This window comes from Dendropsophus ebraccatus, chromosome 6, assembly GCF_027789765.1.
Source record: "Dendropsophus ebraccatus isolate aDenEbr1 chromosome 6, aDenEbr1.pat, whole genome shotgun sequence".
Taxonomy (NCBI): Eukaryota; Metazoa; Chordata; class Amphibia; order Anura; family Hylidae; genus Dendropsophus; species Dendropsophus ebraccatus.
Window position 1 is genome coordinate 63098333 of NC_091459.1, and position 23212 is coordinate 63121544.

The 23212-nt window shown below is 40.0% G+C and overlaps 1 protein-coding gene across 1 annotated transcript in view; it reads right to left on the minus strand.

Annotated features, from left to right (window-relative positions):
* The window catches only part of LOC138795671 (probable cation-transporting ATPase 13A4), a 152042-nt gene that overhangs the window by 88597 nt on the left and 40233 nt on the right, over positions 1-23212 (minus strand). The window contains exons 3-14 of the mRNA XM_069975058.1: positions 21428-21565; positions 17557-17627; positions 16662-16742; positions 14978-15047; positions 14751-14885; positions 14234-14306; positions 9030-9161; positions 7337-7507; positions 6977-7134; positions 3112-3300; positions 2345-2406; positions 484-634 (exon numbers count right to left, since the gene is read on the minus strand). Coding sequence (XP_069831159.1) covers positions 484-634; positions 2345-2406; positions 3112-3300; positions 6977-7134; positions 7337-7507; positions 9030-9161; positions 14234-14306; positions 14751-14885; positions 14978-15047; positions 16662-16742; positions 17557-17627; positions 21428-21565 — 1431 coding nt within the window. The remainder of the gene's footprint in view (positions 1-483; positions 635-2344; positions 2407-3111; positions 3301-6976; positions 7135-7336; positions 7508-9029; positions 9162-14233; positions 14307-14750; positions 14886-14977; positions 15048-16661; positions 16743-17556; positions 17628-21427; positions 21566-23212) is intronic.

The following is a 23212-nucleotide window of genomic DNA, read 5'->3' on the forward strand; positions in this document are numbered from 1 at the left end:
GCATCTGCGCGGCTGATTCCTGGATCCTGGAGCGGAGGCACCATGGTATGCGGGAAGAGGGGGGGCCGTGACAGGCAGGAGACACGGGACGGCTGTAAGCATCAGGAACACGGGGTGGGGACAGTGCTACATCATTGCATCGGCGCCGGGGGGGTCAGGAGGTGGCGCAGGCGCAATTACACAGAGGACTGTGCAGCGGACAGAGGATGGACAGAGGGCAGTACGGGAGGCAGGGGGAGACTGAAAACAGCACCACAAAGGCGGCGCTGGCCTTGGGCACGAGCGATCTAGGCCACGCCTCTAGGGCACAGCTGCACCTCAACTAAAGTCTTATTTTCGCCCTCAGGAAAGAACAACAAGCGTGGACAAAGATAACTGAATGAATACAAGCTACAAGAAGGTATAAGTATCGGGGGGGGGGGCAAAAGTTGGTACAGTCGCTTTAATGTCTGACTTTTAGATAAATAGGTTAAATTATATTACCCAGCCTGTTGCTTCAAACATTTTGAGATCCAAAGGGTCTCCTTGTAAGTTCCCATCAACCATAATCACTGAGTGGCAGCTTGCCATAGCACCAAACAAAGGTCCCCAGGTAACTTCATTCATTTGGTTACGGTAAACCATTTCCTGAAAACTAAATACAACTACCATAAGTTTCCACTTGTCTAAAATACATATTCTACAACGTATACATCAGTGACTCCCAACCTTATTACCATGGTAGAATAAATGCTAAATTCCATGTAAAGGACAGTAATGCATTCTATGACTTTATATTTTGGTCAAGTTTTATTTATAGCTTTTCCTGTATACATGGGAGGTACAGTATGCATGTTGCAGGCTGGATTTGTAGACTAAATTTACAATCCGTAGTATGCATTTACAGCTTGTGTGGCCATAGGCACTTAACAAAACACAGTAATCACTGAACTCAAGGAGAACAGCGAAAAAATTTCCAATGAAGTACTCAATCAAGAGTCTCCACTGATAACCCCAAAAATTTAAATATGCAAAACAAGAGTCCGTGGAGCCTCAGTTACAAGTCTCAACACACGGGATAGCCAGATATCTCTAGCCTGTTGCCAACGGGGTGCCTCCATGATGGGGAGAGCACCACACCACCCTGATAAATAACCCCTTAAGTCCCACTCGGTTGCGAGTATTGGAACATAGACAGGGAAACAACAGGGTGGCCCCTTTTGTCAATGTCTAACTCAAGGTGCGAGTATTGCGATCATGACAAGGGCTTGCAAAGGCAGGCTTCCACCCACAGACAGCCGTTTCAGAGTTTTTGCCCCTCGTCAGTGTGGGGTAGGATTCTGGCTAGTTGGGGCAATGAGGGTGGTGGCGATCGGAGCGGCGGGGGTGGCGAGAGATATCTGGCTATCCCGTGTTTTGAGACTCGTAACTGAGGCTCCACGGACTCTTGTTTTGCCATAGGCACTTAGACTGAATATACCCCATTATTTCATATGTATCAGAATTTTAATATGCATAGGTCACAAATTTTAAGTAAAACCCACCTTCCTTACATGCAGGTTTTGTGCAAATTTTTGAGTCACCATGGGTCTCATCACTATACACAGAAATGATGTAAATCATTCACAAATCCACAACATAATGAGCAGCTGCAATGGCAAATCTGCAGGTAAGTTGTGCTGCAGTCAAAGGGAAGGGGGAGTTTTTTTTGTTTGTTTTCATCTTCCCACTTGTTTTTAGTTTGTTTGTTTTTTCACTGGGAATCTCAAGTTTTGTTTTTGTTTGTTTTTTTGTGTTTTTTTTCCCATTTTAGAGAAAGTGTTTCTAATTATCACACTTACATGTGTTTGTCAGATTTTTTTTTTTCAAGTCCAATAGAGAAACCTATGGGGAAAAACACTAGAAAAAAACTCCTTACCTATAGCATACTGTGGTCAAGAGCACCCCCAGAAATCTACATAAAACTCTTAGCTACAATTTATTCCTGTGTACATAAACTACTGTACAGGAAGGCCTTAATCCCTTAATCCCCTTCCTAATCCCCGGTAAAGTCACTAAATTTGTGTGTAATTCAAGGGTAAGCACAAAAAATTGGGACTTTTACTGGTCCGTGCTAGATGGAACCTTTAATAAATTCCAAGCTGCTTCCCCACAATGCTTGTCGCACGTTTAACATTTCACTATAAATTTCAGGTAAATATTATAGTAAAATGTTATACAGCTTGAGATTTTTTACAAGCATTTTTAAACACAAAGAAAAAGTGTTGTCTTCTAGAGAATTCATAGTCAGGTTGGAACCCTAGAAAACTCTAGATGGAAATCACAGAACATGTTTAGTTAAATGTTCATATATCATGTAAGCTACCATGTTCCTCCTGATGGTATTATGCCCATTAAGTCAAGTCCATCTTCTGTTAAGGTGCCAGTCTGAAAACAAAATAAAATTTTAAATTATTTAAGCAGGTACATGTCAACATTTGTGTATTGAAATAGCTACTGTATAGCAAGCATATGAAGTTACCACATTTTAAGTTATCATTATTTTTTATATATTACTTATTGTTTGCATAAATACATATATGCATTTGTATATTAACCATTTATAGAACTTATCTGGGGATAAAATTTATATGTGGCAGCGGGGTGGGGTAAGAATTAAAAAGAACCTATTCTCCCCTGCCCTAATTCCCCACAACTGTCGCACCAATGCTTTCAGTCACTGGACTTCTTGGCTTCTACCTGTTTGCTGCTGATAAACTGTCACAGCAGAAACTGTCAGCTGACTATAGCGAGACACCATAAGAGCCAATGATTGGATGAGTGAGTCAATTCCTGTGAGGATGACATGTTATCAGCAACCTCAAGGTTGAGAAGAGACTATTGCAGTATATGGTGCCTATCAATGCAAGGTCTGACAGACAGGCCCTGTCTCCTAATAGACCTAAGGCTTATATACATAGCAGGCCTACTATGTCCCTCGCCCCTACTAAGAACACATACACACTCAGCTGAGCATGGACATACATGGGTGTTTGGGAGTGATAACAGCTTGACTAGCACTGTGGCTGTTAAACATATAGACAAATTTAAAGAAAAATTATAGTTAGAAAAAAAACATTTTAATATATTTACTTTATCAAAACAGAAGAGATTGAGCTGGCCACACATGTTGATTCTATCTGGACTAATACAAAATATAGCCTTTTTCTTCAATCTACTTTGAGCATAAAGAATTCCAACTGTTAAAGCAGCTGGTATGATTGGGCAAATTGCAGATGTCAAAAGCACAAGTGACTCAACGATAATTCTCCAAGCTGAAACCTGAGGAAAAATATAAATAAACAACATTACAACTAGTAGTAGAAGGGAAAGGTGAAAGAGGTACTGTACTCCAGCATTAGGTAAAAAAAATGTAAATGCTGCAGAAACCTATTGCTTACCTGTGTGCCCCAGCTCTTAGCCCAATAGGTATCCATTTGTTTTAGATATGTTAGTTCTATACTTTCCTAGATTAGCAGTACTACAACTGAACAGTACTACAATGCCTATAGTACATTTCCTTCCCTCAGCTTTCAATCACAATTATTCCCCTGTCTACTCCTCTCCTTTAGCACTTTTCCCAGTTCCCCCCTGAGCTGTTGCAGAACATCTAATTTCACAGCAGAGCGGTTTCAGCACCTGCTGCATTTACCCTGTCTTCTTTTTCTGTAGCATTATTCAGCACAACATACCATGGTGTATATACACCTCATAGTGATATAGGCTGTAGGGGCTGCTCAGAGACGGTGAGTTAATTCAAGGAATGGGGCTATGCCCATGTGAGTGTTGAAGGTACAAAGAGTTGCATCAGGTAGAAACAGCTGCAGACGGCAGAAGTGAAGCCAAGGCGAGGAGAGGTGCATAGCCAATATTAGCTGTAAACTATTGTTATTACTCAATATATAACAGCCAATCATATTTTCTGGCATTCCCCTTTAAAATAGGGATAGTGCCAACAAATTCAGGAATGATGGCAACATGTTTTATATAACTAGGGCCACCCCACTGGCAAAAGTTAAAACCTTTACTTCTTTAAGGCTCCGTTCACACTACGTATATTTCAGTCAGTATATGTATATTTCAGTCAGTATATTTCAGTCAGTATTGCAACCAAAACCAGGAGTGGATTAAAAACACAGAAAGGATCTGTTCACACAATGTTGAAATTGAGTGGATGGCCGCCATTTAATGGCAAATATTTGCTGTTATTTTAGAACAACGGCTGTTATATTGAAATAATGGCAGTTATTTACTGTTATATGGCGGCCATCCACTCAATTTCAACATTGTGTGAACAGATCCTTTATGTGTTTTTAATCCACTCCTGGCTTTGGTTGCAATACTGACTGAAATATACGTAGTGTGAACATAGCCTTAAGGGGTTATCCAGTGCTACAAAAACATGGCCACTTTCTTCCAGAGACAGCACCACTCCAGTTTTAGTGCAGGTTTTGAAACTTATGCTACGTTTACACGAAACGATTATCGGGTGAATTTTCGCGATAACGACCTAATTCGAACGATAATCGTACGTGTAAACGCGGCAAACGATCGAAAAATCGTTCATTTTGATCTTTTAACATGTTCATAAATCGGCGTTCGACGATCGCAAAAAATTTGCTGATCGTTCCGTGTAAACAGTCGTTGCGCGATAGTCCGGCCGCCCGACGCCCGCAGCCCTGCCCGCCGCCTGGCCCTCCGCTCATCCGCAGCAACCTGCGCCGGCTCGATCGCCACCCCCGCCGCCGCTCTGATCGCCATCCCCGCTGCCGCTCCGATCGCCACCCCCGCCCGCCGCCGCTCCGATAGCCACCCCCACCCGCCGCCGCTCCGATAGCCACCCCCACCCGCCGATGCTCCGATCGCCCCGCCGCCGCTCCGATCGCCCCCACCGCCGCGGCCAAGAGCATACGTTACCTGCTCCGCGCAGCAGGTCTTCGGACATCCCCGGCTCCCCTCTTCAGCGCACTGATTGGCTGAAGAGATGAGCCGGGAATTTCAAACGGCTCCCCTTCAGCCAATCAGTGCTGAAGAGGAACACTGATTGGCTGAAGAGGAGCCGTTTGAAATTCCCGGCTCATCTCTTCAGCCAATCAATGCAAGGCAGCACTGATTGGTTGAAGGGGAGATGTTTGAAATTCCCGGCTCCCCTCTTCAGCCAATCAATGCACGGCAGCACTGATTGGCTGAAGAGGGGAGCCGGGAATTTCAAACGGCTCCCCTTCAGTCAATCAGTGCTGCCGTGCATTGATTGGCTGAAGAGGGGAGCCGGGAATTTCAAACGGCCCCCCTTCAGCCAATCAATGCGCTGAAGATGGGAGCCGGGGATGTCGGAAGTCCTGCTGCGCGGAGCAGGTAACGAATGCTCGTGGCCAGGGCGGCGGGGGCGATCGGAGCGGCGGCGGGGGGGCAATCGGAGCAGCGGGGGGCGATCGGAGCAGCAGCGGGGGTGGCGATCGGAGCGGCGGCGGGGGTGGCGATCGGAGCGGCGGGGGTGGCGATCAGGGCAGCGGCGGGGGGCAATCGGGGCGGGGTGGTGATCGGAGCGGCGGGGGTGGCGATCGGAGCAGCGGGGTGGCTGCGGTTGAGCGGGGGGGGGGGTGGTCTTTCGGGCGGGCCGGGCTGCGGGCGCACGATCGCAAAACGATTTTTCCGTACGATATATCGTACCGTCTAAATGCTGATCGTTCTAAAAAAAATTGTTACTTCGTTACTCGTGGCCGGGGCGGCGGGGGCGATCGGAGCGGCAGCGGGGGGCGATCGGAGCGGTGGCGGGGGTGGCGATCGGAGCGGCAGGGGGTGGCGATCGGAGCGGCGGGGATTGGAGCGGCGGGGGTGGCGATCGGAGCGGAGTTCCATTGAAGTGATTAGCGCTTGATTGCAAACCACACCTTAACTTGAGACAAGAGTGGTGCTGTCTCTGGAGAAAAGTGGCCATGTTTTTGTAGCACTGGATATCCCTTTAATCCTCTATACACATTTTCCCAGTTATTTGCAATAAGTATAAAAAAAAAGTAAATAAAGAAAAAAAATCTTCACCAAACATGGCACAAAGGCATTCAGATGAGATGCGCAATTTAATTCTCATTGTCATTATTACTTCTTTTGGCCATGTATTCTATGACTATTGCTATGTTCACACATGGTCAGTCTTTTTTTAACCAAATCAGGAGTGGAACTGACAGGGCAAAATTATAATGGATAGATTTACACAGTGTCTGTGTTTTTTTTTCCGACCCACTCCTGGTTTTAATTAAACAAAGACTGTCAAAAAAACTGATTGAAATACTATGTGTTACCATAGCCTTTTATTGTTCTTTTACTTTTCCTTTTCCATGGTTTTGGAACTTCTTTTCATGAAAAAAAGATTTTTACATGTTTAACTTTTGAAATGTTGCTTTAGGGTATAAACCCACACACCGTATATGCAGCGTATTTACTGCTGCGATACGCAGCAAACTCGCAGCAAAATCGCAGCAGATTAGATCTAAATAACTGAACACAGCATCAAATCTGTACCAACAAATCTGCTGCGTATTTGTTGCATATCTGCTGCATATACGGTGTGTGGGTTTATACCCTTAATGTTATTTCTGGCTGCAGTCTATATTTCTTTATTAATTTACAGACCCCCTGATACGCAGTTTGCAACTTACTTCTACTATTATTTTCTTGTGTGTGTTTGCATACATGCTGGATGTAAGTTCTGTGCACCAAGGATGCTGCTGCATGCACTAGTTCTTATATACAAACACAACCTTGTTTCCCTGCTGCTTCTTCATATTTATGCCAAAAGCATTAGGAGAACCAGCTATGTGGATGATTTAAACAAACTCGACCGCAATGAAATATTAGATAGGTGCTTAATTTTGTATTTAGAATGATCTTGGGTGATCTATAGCCATATCAGAAAATCATCAATAGATTGAATTACAAATAAATAGAGTATACATGATACCTGTCTCTGTGCAAATATGATCACTGCATATACAATGCCAACAACAGCAAGAAATCCCAAGAATATGAAAAACCATTTAACATCTCTGTGCAGCTTGAAGTTTAAGGGTTTTGGATACAATATGGACCGCACCATATCTCCCTTAGTTGTATTGAAACCTAAGAGGAGGAAGAAATTAGAAAGGTAATGAACAAATTAGACTAAATACAAAAGTATTCATAGATGCATATTTGGTGAATTATTTCTGTATGATAAATCCATGTATACAATTCGGCTGCCTTACTGGTTAAGAAAAGAGGGCCACCCAGTGCTGTACAATGAAATTACATGAGGGGGCTGTTTACTTGTAGTTACACTCACCAGTCCTTAAGACTACAGCTCTGGCTGGACCTTGTGCAGTTGATTCAGTTCTTATCACTTCAGTACCACAGAACAAGACATGGCGCTTATAATCCTCTCCACTGTACTGTTTCCATGGCATTGTGTCATCTAAGTGTGGCAGCTGGGTTTTTGTCACAGGTATACATTCACCTGAAGAAACCCAGAAAATGTATGTTATATAAGGAGAGGGGCAGACAGACTGAATAGTTTCAGGTAAGGGTGCTTCCTCACACAGGTCCTCAACAGTCTCACTTGTCACAATCTACCTCCCACTGTCCTCCAGCCTACTTTTCTTAGGACTGTTCCAACCAGGTCACATATCAGGTCCCTATTTAGGTCACACTTCAGGGCACTTTACAGACCTGAAGGGCAAGCAATGGCTATTTCTACTGCCAAATTTGCAAAGGACAGTCTCATCAAATATTTGTCTCATAGAGTGTCCATGTGTAGTGGTTTGCAGCCATGACGCTGTGAAAAGAAATTATTTTCTTTTTTTCCATGCCACATCGTCAAAGGTGCACCCTGTCATATTCCTCCAGTTTCTTTTGCAGTAGTATACACAGTGATGAGAGGATGTCATCATGCCTGCCAGTGTAAGGCTGCAGACTGCTGAGGCTAAGAGCCAGAAGAGATTCTGTATGCTAACCCATCGAACAGCAGTCAAGTGGAAACAAAGGCACAATGTGCAGTGTCGTCGACCGACACTGCACCATTGTTAGAGTAGGAACTCATGTGTATTAGAAAAACTTCACATGGTATATGAGGCAATATGCTTGTAAAATAACAATAATACTGCTGGGTCATTTGTTAAATGAAAAATGAACCAATACTTACCTACCCCTGCAGTGATGTCCTATCTTAGCCAGTGATTGCCTAAGGTCCTGCTTTGAGTGCTCGTCTTTGAAGCAGGAAGAAGGCAATTGGGAGACCTGAACAGGAGGTGAGGGGATCCAGCAAGGTAAAGGGTGTAGGTAGGTATAGATTAGTTTTGTGTTTTCTAAAGGCCCCATCATTATAGAAAGTTTTTGAAAGGAGCGATCAACCACTTTAACCTCTCTCCTCCTTTTGACTGCAAACACACACTGGTTATTTTGGGGAAACTGCCACTGCAGTTTTTGTGCCAAAACCAGAAGAGGATCCAACATAAAAAGGAAGTACAAGTCCCCCCTTTTATTGTACATCCCATTTGAATCCACTTCTGGTTTTGGCACAAAAACTGCAGTGACAGTTTCCCCAAAATAACCTGTGTGTGTTTGTAGCCTTAGAGCTCAAGGATATTAATGTATGATTTTGTGCTATCAACACTAAAGGACCTTTTGCACAGGCCAATTATCGTGCAAAAAATAGTTTGAATTTAAGCGATAATCTTCTTGTGAAAGTGTGGCAAACTGCGATTGAAAACTCGTTCATACAGTATGTTGTTGATCGCATCTTTTGAGCTGACCTCAAAATCAAGTCTTTGAGTGTAAACACTCATTGTTTACAGTATATAGATACGAATGCAATTACAAATATTCACAGAATATATACGAATGCAATTACAGTTGCTTTAAAGACTTTTCATAGCGATTTATCTTCTTGTCTTATTTAAAAAAGAAATCACTTATCGTTCATTAAACAAGCAATTTTTCGATTTATCTGTGTGTGTAAAAGGACCCAAAGTTTCACCTACCTGTTAACATGCCCTCATTGACAATGCAAGTTCCATTGAGTAAAATGGCATCACATGACATGAAAAAATTTTTGCCTGATAAAACAATAATGTCCCCTGGAACTAAATCCCGAGATTCAATTTGACTGCAGTCTACAAGAAAATGAAGAATAATAAAAATAAGAATAATAAAGTACTTCAAAGTACCTTCAAATTATTGGTCTCCCTTTTCCTGTACTTGCATATATTTGTTTCCTGAACACCTGGGATCAAAGAGTCATTACAAAGAAGGAGCCCTATCCTCACTGTTAGGCCGGGTTTACATATGTCCGGCGGCGTTTCCCTCCGGCGCAGGAGAAAAGCGCCGGAGGGAAACGCATCTTTGAACTGATCCCATTGTTTTCAATGGGATCGTTCAAAATGTGCGGCGGTGAACTAGTGGCCGCCGCATCGCCGGACCGTCGGTGCGTTAGGACGCATCTTGCAGTGTCCTGGCGGACCGCCGCTCCGGTGATGTGGCGCCGCACCAATTCAATCGAATAGAGCGCCGGATGCCTCGCCGGGCAGGACGCATGCCGTTCGGCTCTGGCATCCGGCGTTCAGGCAAATAGTAGCACAAAATAAACACATCTCTCCCCCTGTGTGCTCCCCTATAGTCCCCCCTTGGTCCCCCAGTAGTATATCGCCCCCCCTGTTTCTCCTCCAGTAGTATATAGCCCCCCTGTTGCCCCCCCAGTAATATTTAGCTTCCCTGTGTGCTCTCCCCCAATTAGTATACAGCCCTGCTGTGCGCTCTCCCCCAATAGTATATAGCCCCCCATGTGCGCTCTCCCCCTCCCATATAGCCCCCCTGTGCGCTCTCCCCCTCCCATATAGCCCCCCTGTGTGCTCTCCCCTTGTATATAGCCCCCCTGTGAGCTCCCCCAATTAGTATATAGCCCCCCCCTGTGCGCTCCCCCGCAAATCCCATTGAAAATGACAGGAAAACATACTGGGAAAAAAAATGTCAACTGATGAGAGCAACTTGTGACAACTGATGGGAACTGATGACAACTGATGGTTTTTAATGAAAAGAAGGATAGAAAAACTGATCACAACTGATGCATTTTTGGCATCAGTTGTGACATCATTTGTGGTCAGTTTTTAGGCAAAAAACGCAACTGATGCCAACTTATATATGTAAACCCAGCCTTAGACTATGTTCCCACATGGTCTTTTCTTGTCTGTATACAATTTTTAAAATGACTCCCATATTTTGAGGATTGGCCGCCCTGCAGTGCAATAACAGCTGCCAGTACTTTATTCTAGTTTGGGTTTACTTTGGTCTTTGGGCGTGTCTCTAATTGAAAATTCCATAGAATTTTAAGGGGTTGTCCAGCGAAAGATTTTTTTCAAATCAACTGATATCAGAAAGTTTTATAGATCGGTAAATTACTTCTAGTAAAAAAAATCTCGTCTTCCCATACTTATTAGATGCTGTATGTCATACAGGAAATGTTCTTTAATTTTTAGTCTGACACAGTGCTCTCTGCTGACATCTCTGGCCGAGACAGGAACTCTGTATCGGTTTTCTATGAATCCACATAGAATACCTTGCCTGCTCTGGAAAGTTCCTGTCTTGGCCAGAGATGTCAGCAGAGAGCACTGTGTCAGACTAAAAATAAAAACAACATTTCCTGCAGGACATATAGTAGCTAATAAGTATGGGAATAGAAATAAATTACAAATCTATATAACTTTCTGACACCAGCAGATTTGAAAGAAAAAGATTTTCGCTGGGCAACCCCTTCAAGAGTAAAAAGCTGTGCAAGGACGTTAAAAAAAACAAGAAAAAGTGCGTGTAAACAACTAAAAGAAATAACGACCGCTGTTTGCAAAACATGTCCGAAAATAATTGTCATGATCACTATTTTGACGTCTGCGCAGATAACATCCTTCATTTTATATACTGTGTGCTTCAGACGTCCGTCATTCCATTGACTTTAATGCATTGCATTGCAGTCAGTTAAATTGTAGCAATAATGGACGTCTTTTTTAATAGAAAAAGAGACCACCTGTTCTCTTTTTGACATTGTGTGTACATAGCCTAATACTGAACTTTTTGCCTCAGTACATAACACAGTACTGTCTAAGTATTTGTTGTAGCTGTATCTGGTTTTGTAGCTCATTGATCCAGTACTAGACCTGACAAAGCAATCATTGCGCTAATACTGCAGTGAAGTGGAGATGGCACTACAGGGACCCCATTCATGGTCTATCCTCACAAACAAATTTGGGTAAACCCCTTTAAGTTTGCTATTATAGACAAGTTGCAGTTATTATTGTTTGATGTTTATTTTGATTATTTTATGTTATCCCAAACACAAGTCATGCGATGGTTCAGTTTAGCCTCTAAAATTCCTACTTTTGCAGTTTTTTGGCATAAAATCTGGCATAATGCTACCTGTTTATTCCCCTATGCCATAAATCTAGAGAGAAAAAAACATGCTTTTACAGCACAGGGTTTTGGAAGGCTGTCACAACAGAAAGGCAAGTTCAGTTTAACTCCTTAAGGACCGAGGCATATTTTATGAATTTGACCTGTGTCACTTTATTTATTGATAACTTGGGAATGCCTTTACCTAGCCGGCTGATTCTGAGATTGTTTTCTCGTGACATATTGTACTTTACATGTCTGGTAAATTGGAGTTGATAGTTATAACAAATCTTTATGCGGGGAAAAAACAAAATTATGGGAAAAACAGCATTTTCCAACTTTGAAACTTTTCTGTATGAACAGAAAAAATTGTTTTGCCACATAAATTATATATTAAATATCATTAGCGCTATGTCTACTTTATGTTGGCAGCATTTATTAAGCTATCTTTCATTTTTTTAGACAATAGAAATCTTAAAACATTAGCAGCAATTTTCCAAATTTTCTCAAAAATTTCAAAAACAGATTTTTATAGGGACCTGTTCAGTTTGAAAGTTTAATTGAGGGGACTATATGTTAGAAAGCCCCACAAAGCACCTCATTTCAGAAACTGCACCCCCCAAACTGTGCAAAAGCACATCCAAATAGTTTTTCTAACCCTTTAGGTGAGTCACAAAAATTAAAGCTAAATGTTGAAGAAAATTCAAAAAATTAAATTTTTTTGTGCAGAGATTTTATTGTAATCCAATATCTTACGTAATTATAAACCTATAACCAGAGAAATGCACCCCAATATTTATTGCCCCATTTCTGAAGTTTATAGAAATACCCCATATGTGGCCCTATTGCGCTATTTGACGCAACCACAAGCCTCTGATATAAAGGAGCGCCTAGTGAATTCCAGTGCCTCTGTTATATTTGGTAATTTTTGACTGTACCACTTCAGGTTGTTAAAGGCTCTGGGGGGCCAAAACATAAAAACACCCATAAAGAGGCACCATTTAAAAAACTACACCCCTTTAGGAATGTAACAAGGGGTGCAGTGAGCATTTGGACCCCACAGGTGTTTCACAGCTTTTCAGAACAATGTGGCGTGAAAAAGGAAAAATTTAATTTTTTACACTAAAACGTTGTTCTAGCCTTCAATTTTTAATTTTTACAAGGGGATAAAAGGAAAAAAAACACCATACGTGGAGTGCAGTTTCTCCCGTTCACTGGAATGGATTTCAAAGGCCATGTCGCATTTACAATGCCCCCATACAGCCAAAAAAGTGGAAACCCCCCCGCAAGTCAAGGAAACTAAAAAGGGGTTAAGTGAGCATATGTAACCCACTGGTGATGGGCGCAAATGTGAAACAATGTGACGTGAAAGTGAAAATATTTATTTTTTCACTTTCACAGCACAAATGTGCCATTCATTTGTGAAAATGAAAAATTCAAGGCTAGACCAAAATTTAATTTTTCATTTTCCAGCCACATTGTTCCACATTTGTGCCTGTCACCAGTGGGGTCCATATGCTCACTACACCCCTTGTTACATTCCTTAAGGGGTGTAGTTTCCATAATTGGGCCACTTGTGGGGGAGTTTTAACTGTTTTGGTAACAGAGGGGCCTTTTAAATGCAACATGTCCCTCGAAATCTATTCCAGCCAAAATCAGCCTCTAAAAGCCAAATGAAGCTCCTTCCCTTTGGAAGCTCGTCTTGTGGCCGCATGTGGGGTATTTCCGTACTCAGGGGAAATTGCTCTACACATTTTTTTTTTTTTTTATCTTTTAACCCCTTGTGAATATGAAAAAAATCAAGATCAATGATTTAGTGTAAAAATGTTACATTTTTTACACAAAATGTTGGTCTAGCCTTGATTTTTTTCCATTTCCACAAGGGGTTAAAAGAGAAAATAAATGCAAAATGTGTTTATTATTTCCACTGAGTACAAAAATACTCTACATGTGGAAATAATGTGCCATATGGACACAGGGCAAGCCACCAAATGGACAGAGCGCCATTTAGAGGCTGGAATGGAGGATGGAGGCCATCTCGCATTTACAAAGCCCCTAAAATGCTCGGGTCTCCAGACCAATATTTCCTGATGCTCGGGTGCTTGTTTCGAGTAACGGGCACATATGTGAAACATGTGCTGTGAAAATAAAAAATACCATTTTTTTCATTCAATCGCAGCATCATGGCCACCCCATACAGTACATCAATGGTGACTGATGCTGTCTCAGACAGCACCAATCGACTTTGATTTCCAGGTCACCGATGACCCGGAAAGCTGAATTTTGCTGTATTTGGCTGGTCTGAATTGACCAGCCAATTACAGCGATTCTCGGCACGGGGGTGTAAATTACCCTCCCATGCCGATGAGCGCAGATTGCCTGCTATCTATTATAGCAGCCATCATTACCCGATCGCTGTGTGTGTACAAACAGCGATCGGGTAAACCGCGGGCGTAAATGTACGCCAGTTTGCGTTAAGGCACTGGCTGTGAGGGCGTACATTTACGCCCACGGTCGTTAAGGGGTTAAAGTGGGCTGCATGGTCTTTATAAAATGAAGAAGCTAAAAATGTTAAGAGAAGTATATTATTCTGTTATACAGTATTTTCCTTTGGCCAAAGCATTGAATAAAATGTTTAGGTGAATAAAGTGCAATCCATTATAAGATGAAGTAAAGATTATCTCCAGGTATCAGGATTTCTACTAATACTAAGTCATGTGCTCACCTGTGTAAACTTCGAAAAAACCTTTCTACTGGGTGATATGTACATTAAAACATATTGTGTAATATGGTCTTTTCATGATCCTACCTTTATCTCTCCGCAGAACTTCTACCTTCATGTTATTATGAGCTTTGACCAAATTATGAAGTTTACTAGATTGCTGTTAAATTAAAACACATAATACAGTATATTACTTACATGGAAACAATATACTCCTCAGTGCTGTATAGAGATTATAACTGATCACATTAGTCCTTGTCCCTAACAGTGCTATCTAGTCTCTCTATCTCCCAATCACTGACCACTTTTTTTGGAACTACTCAGCATGTTTATTTGTTTGTGGAAAGCATGCAAATTTAAATCCAAACCAAGAATTCCAGGGCTGACAATAGGACTTACAAACATATGCTTCAAGAGAAAATACAGTTTCACCTTGGTTAGATTTAAACTCCATAAACTGGAAAGCAATATTATTAACCACTGAGCACCCATGCTTTCCATGCTTGTTACAAAAACATAAGGCTACCACCCAACATGTAAGCTAGGGTTTATTCTTGTAGTGTTCCCCTTTAATAACATAGTAAATTAGAAATAATCAGTATACCTGTCTGAGTTCCATAAGAGATAAGGTGATTGTACAAATACACAAAAGGAGGATGGCAATTGCATAGCCCAAATACCCTTCAGCCAGCCACAGGACCACAGTAAAGAACTGGTACAAGTAAAACAGGTTTAACACCTGTGTATGAAACAAGTAGTATTATGAGTATTTCTTATTCATATCTGTAAATCTTCAGTCTATAAAATAAAATATTATGGGTGTATACATACTTTATTAATCAATAATTTCCAGAGGGGAGCCACTTCAACTTCAATAGTGTTATGTCCACATACTAGTCTCCTGTAAGTATTAAGTGATTTGTTTTATTTAAAGTATATGTTTTATTTAAAAGCAATTTATAAATCTCTGAATCACATTATGTCTCGAATCCTGTACAATTGTAATGATCCTATAATTTTCACTATTTATACTATTCAAAATAGCTCTCCTTTACAATAAGGAATACCAGCCCAGATTTATCAGTCTGAGGAAAATGAATCTAATACAGACAGCAACCAACCACAGCTCAGATTTCTTTTCTCAAAATGAACTTTAATTGGTTGCTATCTGTGTGAGACAAAAAATTCCACACATTGGGTGACCTAAATGAAACATTTTCATGTACTTTCAACCAGATTTAGCACCAAACTTGGTCACATGACACCTGTATTATTTTGTCTGCAGTATTTTGGAAGAGCCTTGCTTAATTGTTTCACAGTCACAGGATTATTCCTGAGAAATCTATATTATAAGGCTATGCATTTCACACTTTGTATTTATATCTGTCAGAGGCCGGGCCACACGCTTGGCTCCCAGCATGGCCGCAGTGTTCAGCCAGCTCTTTGGCAGCGCCAACAGCGTCCCTGGCGACCAGCCTTGCCGAGTTGCTAGGGCCCCATCAGTGGTGTCCCTAGCTGGCGGCCAGGTTGCTGGGGCGCGTCGATGCTTCTCTATGATTTTGCCGCAGCCGGGGCCTTACCAACCCCGGCCGATCAGCATTAGGTGTTAGTGATTTTAATTAGGCTGACTGGCGACTGGTGCACCAGGGACGCTGTCAGTACTGCTGAAAAGCAGGTCTCGCGCTGCGGTCGCATGGGGGGACGAGCATGCGTCCAGGCCTCTGACTTATGAAATGGTACATACATCTCTAAAACACAGATGTATTTTTAATAACAATCCTATAACTCTTCATTAGTTATTTCCAAATTACTGGGCAGCTCTCTTGTGAACATTTAAAGTGTGTTAAGCCTGACACATTTAGTTCTAACATTATCAAACTTTAAGGCTGGGTTCACACTACGTATATTTCAGTCAGTATTGTGGTCAGAAAGGATCTGTTCACACAATGTTGAAATTGAGTGGATGGCCGCCATATAACAGTAAATAACTGCCATTATTTCAATACAACAGCTGTTGTTCTAAAATAACAGCAAATATTTGCCATTAAATGGCGGCCATCCACTCAATTTCAACATTGTGTGAACAGATCCTTTCTGTGTTTTTAATCCACTCCTGGTTTTGGTTGCAATATGAGGACCACAATACTGACTGAAATATACGTAGTGTGAACCCAGCCTAAAAGAGGTATTCACATCTTATAAAGTGGGTCCTTCAAGTAAATGTGGCCATGAGGGGCACTGTGAACTTTTCACTTTCAATATCAGTGGGGTCCCAGAGTTTGGAACCCCACCAATGATATAGTGATGGCACATCTTTAAATAAGCTATCACTTAAGATCATCCTAAAATAGTAGTTAATTTATTATAACATAGTTAATTCATTAAAGTTTTAGTTAATACAAAATTAATATACTTAAGAATCCAAACTGCCTTGTTATAACTTTAAAATATTTTGTTCAGAATGCATAGTTGCATTAATATTTGTTAGAACCTCAAGTTTTAAAGTAATTTATACCTTAAGTCTTGTTCTTCTTTTTTCAGACCAGGTCCATACTTTGAATGAATGTTAAAACAAGAGTGGTCTTCCTCCAAAGTTCTAAAATTCCAAAAACCATTATATGCATGCAAGGGAGAAATAAAAATAGAAAGATAGATAGATAGATAGATAGAGTAAAGATACTATTTTAAGCCATACTATAATATAACTAGAGGGGTTATCAAGATGTTTCCATTTACATTGATGACATATAATATTAAATGGTCAAAGGTTCAACTCTCGATAAGCCAAGTAAAAAGGACAATTCTGCAATACCTTGCACCACTGCTACAAAATGTATATGATTAGAAAAAGAATGCCATGGCCGATTTAAACAGCTGATGGTGGGGGGAACCAGAAGTTAGACTTCCACCAACTAAAGCTGGGTAATGGATAAATATGTAATTAAATTTGTATAATTGCAATGCATATCAATTTAATGTCTATTTACAATATAGTATTACCAAAATGTAGCTGTTGTGTGTGCAGACATGACAGAAAGCTAAGTTTGTATGTGCATTATTTTTTTGGGAAAAAATAATACTTTACGTCAGTGGTAAATTTTGGTCAATGGCACTACAGGGACAACCATGCTATGCCATGGCAAGCATCTGACTCACCAGGTGAGCCCCCACTCCCTTCCAACCCCATAGATGCGTCTTCCACCGCTGATCCATGGGCTTTGTTATCAAGCCCACAAAATCCCCATCACATACAGGTAAGTCATGCTGAGCTAAGAGGTTAAACAAATGGTTAAGTCTACTTTCTAATTTCTTACTTTCCTAAAATTGCCAGGTAGGTACATAAAGTTAAGTACTGTCACACAATTGTTCATTGTAAACCATTAGAGTATAGTAGATAATATCACACATACCCAATTTTCTCAAATTTCTTTTCACAATAATCCCAGACATATCGAATTTTCTGTACCCGTATAAACTTTATCTGTAAACACAGGAAATATTATCAATTAACTCTACTTACAAGGTTACCTTAAGGCACACAAGGTTACCTTAAAGGGGTAGTGCGGCGCTTAACATTTATTCACAAAATAACACACATTACAAAGTTATACAACTTTGTAATGTGTGTTATGTATGTGAATGGCCCCCTTCCCCGTGTTTCCCCCCACCCACGCTAGACCCGGAAGTTTTGGTACATTAAGTGGTGCGGTAAGTATAATGCACTAACACTTCTGGGTCTAGCGTGGGCGGGGGGAAACACGGGGAAGGGGGCCATTTACATACATAACACACATTACAAAGTTGTATAATAGTTGTATGTGTTATTTTGTGAATAAATGTTTAGCGCCTCATTACCCCTTTAAGGCATACAAGTACACAAGGACTAGGACACTCCTACAGAGGAAAATTTTAAATGGCCACTCCAAACAACCTCTCTCTATTGGATAGCTTAGGTGATTTCTTACATTTATATAAATCCCTTCAGTTATGCTAGAAAAGTAGTTTTAAATTATTGTAACGAAGATTTCTCACTTCTCTGTAAACTGTCGCTCACTGCCTGTTAGGCTAAGTCTTTCTCTAGTAAAAGAGACACAGTGACAGAACACAGGAAATGATGCAAGACTTTTCTAGTGCTATGTGCAGGAGAGAAAGAAAAAGTCGGGACCATGTGCCTTCAAGTTAAGCCTCTCTTGAAGATCTACACTAATATATGAAAGGTAAAGCAGCAATTCAGTGCTAAGCATGACCATTTTTTAAGTGTTTTACATTTTCTGCTCAAATAAAACTTACAAAGCTAGTGCATATACGTAAACCATTGTCCCTTCACTTGTCATCTATACTACTGTACTGTAAATTATCCTCCAGCTCAGTGTTGCCTCTTCATTCAAGTGTACTAGCATAGCAGTAAGGAGTTGGTGTTTTGTTGTGCTGTGATTGGCAAAACAAGTATAGGAAAGGAAGCCCTATTTGTATACTACTGGCAAATATCTCCACTGTGGCCCCACTCCCTGAAAAGGAAAGAATAAGAAATAGGTGTGCACCATAGAAGGGTGCCTCAATAACAGCAGGGAGAGCACAAAGAGCATTGTATCACCACTCATAAGGTTTAATCTAACAAAACTATTCAGGTTTAAAAAACAATCTTTTTGAAATTCTGAGTATGCTTTTGTTTTCTCACATAATTCCCCCCCCCCCCCATTTGTTCAACCATGTAATGTGCATTAATAAACAGGATTTAGTTTCAATGATTGACAATAGTTTAGGTACACTATGTTTGTTGGTTTAAAAGTCAATCTTAAAAAAGAGAATCACAAAAATATAGATACAGTAAAACCTTGGCTTACAAGTAACTTGGTTTAAGAGTGTTTTATGATACAAGCTAATAATTTTTAAAAATTGGAACTCTGTAAACGAGTAATACGAGCTCCCATTTCCCCATCCTGATACTGTACTAGATAGAAAGCCCTTTTACCAACTGCTACCTGATCAACTCTGCTGGTGATTGAATGCCTTACGGCTCTCCTCCAGTGCCTGTCCCAGTCACCGCTGCTTCACTCTGTCCCCTGAAATAACCCTTCACCAATAGCTGCTCCAGGCAACCGACACTAGTACCAGCAGGTGCCAGCGTCAACAGGTTTTTAGCCACCTGGGGAACTGTGTGTGGAGGGAGAGTTAATAATTAACCCCTTATTTACTCATACAGTGTTCTTTATGAACACAGAACACCTTACCTACCTTATTTTTGGGTTATAAAATGAATCTTTGTATTTCAATTATTTCTTATGGGAAAATTTGCTTTGATATACAAGTGATTTGGATTACAAGCATGCTCCTGGAACGAATTATGCAAGTAATCCAAGGTTTCACTGTGTAAGGAAAATAAATATTCAATTTCACTTTCTAGACATAGTTATTCAAGTAGAACATAATCAAAATTTACAGTACAATGCGCCTATTCATTTCGACCTGGCTGCCCCGCCTAGAAATTATTTGGGCTTATATAAGTCTTGTTTCTCTGCTGTGTGTGCCAAGCTAATTGGGTTAATGAGTATCTGTGCAGCTTTCCATTGAATTCTTTCCTGCTTGCCAAGTTTCGAAGCCTCGGTGTATTCTCTTGGCATATACTGTTCTTACCTCTGTGTGTCATGTTCAACTGTATGACACTAATTGTCAGCAATATTTCATTTCATTATTGGGGAGCATTTATATAAGAGAATGAACCTCACTGTGTATAAAGAATGTCTATGGGATGACAGATTTGCATATCATACTGTATATTATTAAGTACTTAATTATTAAGAGTTCAACTGACTGATTCAGTATTCCTATTCATAGAAAGATGAATCATACAGATTAAGTAATCTCATGTATACAGTAAGGCTAGGCTCACACTGTATTTTTTGTAGTCCATTTAACATATACATTTTATGAAATAAATAGATGAAAAAACGGATGCAAAAGCAGATGCAATTGTGTGCAATCCATTTGGATTCGTTTTTCCACTGACTTCCATTGTCATGGTTGACCACGTATTTGTGTACATTAAAAGTAACCATTTAAAAATGGATACGTTTAACGAATTGCAAAAACGCAGTGTGAAATGGTCGAAGGCTATGTTCACTCATTGTCCTTTTTAACCAAACGCTGAAATTAAATCAGCGTTCGTTCTTTACTGCAGCAGCGGTATTGCATTGAAGTTAATGCAATGCCGCCAGTTGTGTTCACACATTGTTATTTTGCGATATGAACATGCCTATTAATTTAGTGAACAGTGAAAACAATAGCTGTTCACACAATGTAAAGTGCGGTTTTACATTAATGTGAATGGTTAATTAATTTGCGGGCACACCCGATGGTGTATATACTAAAGTATATACTTCTGTAAAAAGTATACAGAAGTATCAGCTGCAGGAATGGACCTGGCGGCTGGCAGTTTAACAATAATGTTAAATTATATGTGAACATAGCCTTATACATGTTTCTCTATTACTCCATATAAGTTATACTTTTTAATAACACCCTTTGGCTGTGTTCACACAATGTTTTTGAAATCTGTTTAAGATGATCTCCTTCATTTTGAGTCTAAAATAACGGACGTCATTTAGCTGTCTAGCCGTCCCTTAGTGCAATGACGGCTGTTGATACATTATTTTGGTTTGGGTTACTTACTGGCCTTTGGCTGTGGCTTAATTGAGAAGTCCATTGAATTAAATAGTAAAAACAGACAAAGAACGGTGAAAAAAGAAAGAAAAAAATGTGTGTCAACATCTAATAAAAAATGTTCGCTGTTTGCAAAAGACGTCCGAAAATAATTGTCATGATCATTATAACGGTTATAACGTCCGTTATTCAATACATTTTGTGCATTGGACGTCCATCTTACCATTGGCTTCAACGCATTGCATTGCAGTCAGTTAAATCGTGGCAAAAATTGACATTATTTTAAATTGCAAAAGCAGACGCCTTTTCTCCATTTTTGACTTTGTGTGAACATAGCCATGATGTATTGTAAAGAAATTTTTTTTAGTAAAATGGGGGGAAAAAAACACTATTGTGCCATTGTTCGAAAGTTTCATTTTGTCATCATACGGATATGATTTTTTAATCATGTATTTTTTTTAGATGGGAAGTGATTGAAAACAGCAATTTTGTCTTTTTGTTTTCTTAAATAAATATCTTTATATTTAAAATTTTTTGACATTTAGAACATTTAGTTTGCAAAATCTTATTTTGAAATGCTTCAAAATATAAATCTTTCTGCACCATCTATTAATGGCTTACTTTCACATCTGGCTTCCTTATTGCTCTATTCACTATAGAGTTTTTATCAGACATGATCAAATCACATTGAAGTGAGTCCTTGAAAGAGTCAAGGGTAATCCAGCGCACCTTCTTTCTGGTGTATTTTTTCCTTTCATCCTATTAAAAAAAACAAAAAAAAAAACAACAACAACAGTAAAGTGCTGGAGATTAAAGTATACTAATTAGTCTCTGATGTTTAATATTGAAATAAAGTAACACCCAAATAATAGGCATGTATAATAATTTATGATATCTATTTTCATCCTATTTTATTTAAGCTCCATGCAGGGCTTCTAAATGTGGCAATAACATGGGAACTTATCTTGTGAAAATTACACAGGTCCCCTGATATGATTTAAGTACTGGGATTAGTTAGTGTTTTTATACAGGTTTTTGTGACATTAGTCATGGACTACCCCAAGGAGATTGCAACCTATACCAGTAGCTGTCAGACACTGATGGAAGTTCAGTGAAAAAACAGGTGCATAGAACCTCTGTTCTCCTGATCATTGTGGATATAACAGTAGCCTCCTTTATCAATCAAACATTGATGTAACTCATTTAAATGCCTCTTTAATATGGATATTATCAATAGTGCCCATAAAATGCGACGCCATTCATTGTACCAATACTTTCAACAAAATAGCATAGGGTCAACTGTACAGGATCACTTCTCTCTCCTGGCCATCAATTTGGAAATATGTGTGTCATGATATATCAGGGAGACTGCCTGTTTGAAATCCTTATAGGCAGTATTAGGCTATGTTCACACAATGTTTTGAGTCTAAAATGACGGACGTCATTTAGCTGTATGGCCTTCCCTTAGTGCAATGACGGCTGTTGGTACATTTTTCTCGTTTGGGTTACTAATTGGCCTTTGGCTCTGGCTTATTTGAAATGTCCATTGAGTTCAATAGTAAAAACAGATAAAGAACAGTGACAAAAGAAAAACTTTGTGTGAACAAGTAATAAAAATGTCCGCTGTTTGCAAAAGACGTCCAAAAATAATTGTCATGATCAGTATTTTGACGTCTGTTATGTGCAATTGTGTGCATTGGGTGTCCGTCTTTCTATTGACTTCAATGCATTGCCATTGCAGTCAGTTAAATCGCTGCAGTAACAGACGTTATTTAAAATTTCAAAAGCGACCACCTTCTCTCTATTTTTGACATTGTGTGAACATAGCCTTACAAGGAAAAAATAAAGGTCTTACCTATTTAAAAATAATGTTGCTTCAAGAAAGAATTGTGAATAGAATAAGTTGGGAACACATGAAAAATTACTTTACTTTTTGCACTTGCAACATACATTCATATATTTGAATAGAAACACAATGAAAAGCAAAGGACAAATGGCAAGTTTACCAGAAACCAATGTTCTACACTTTTTCATGCCACATTCAACAGTATGGTTACAACAGAAGGAGAAGAATGTGTTGATGCTGTGTAAGAAAGAGAACCCCTTAAAACCCTTTTCATTTTTCGCTCATAACAAAGAGCTAAGAGCCATAACACTTTTATTTTTTTTCTTTAAGGCGCCAGATCAGGGCTTGTTTTTGTGGGGCCAAATGTAAAACCCTTTATTTGACCATAAATTATACTGTGAAACAGAAAAAAAAAACCTGTGAGGGGAAATTGGGAAAAAAAAATGCAATTTGGGGTTTTGTTTTCTACCCTGTTCATTGTGCAGACATGTTATCTGTATTCTTTAGGTTGGTATGATTATAATGATACCAGATGCACATAGTTTCCATCATGTTTTATA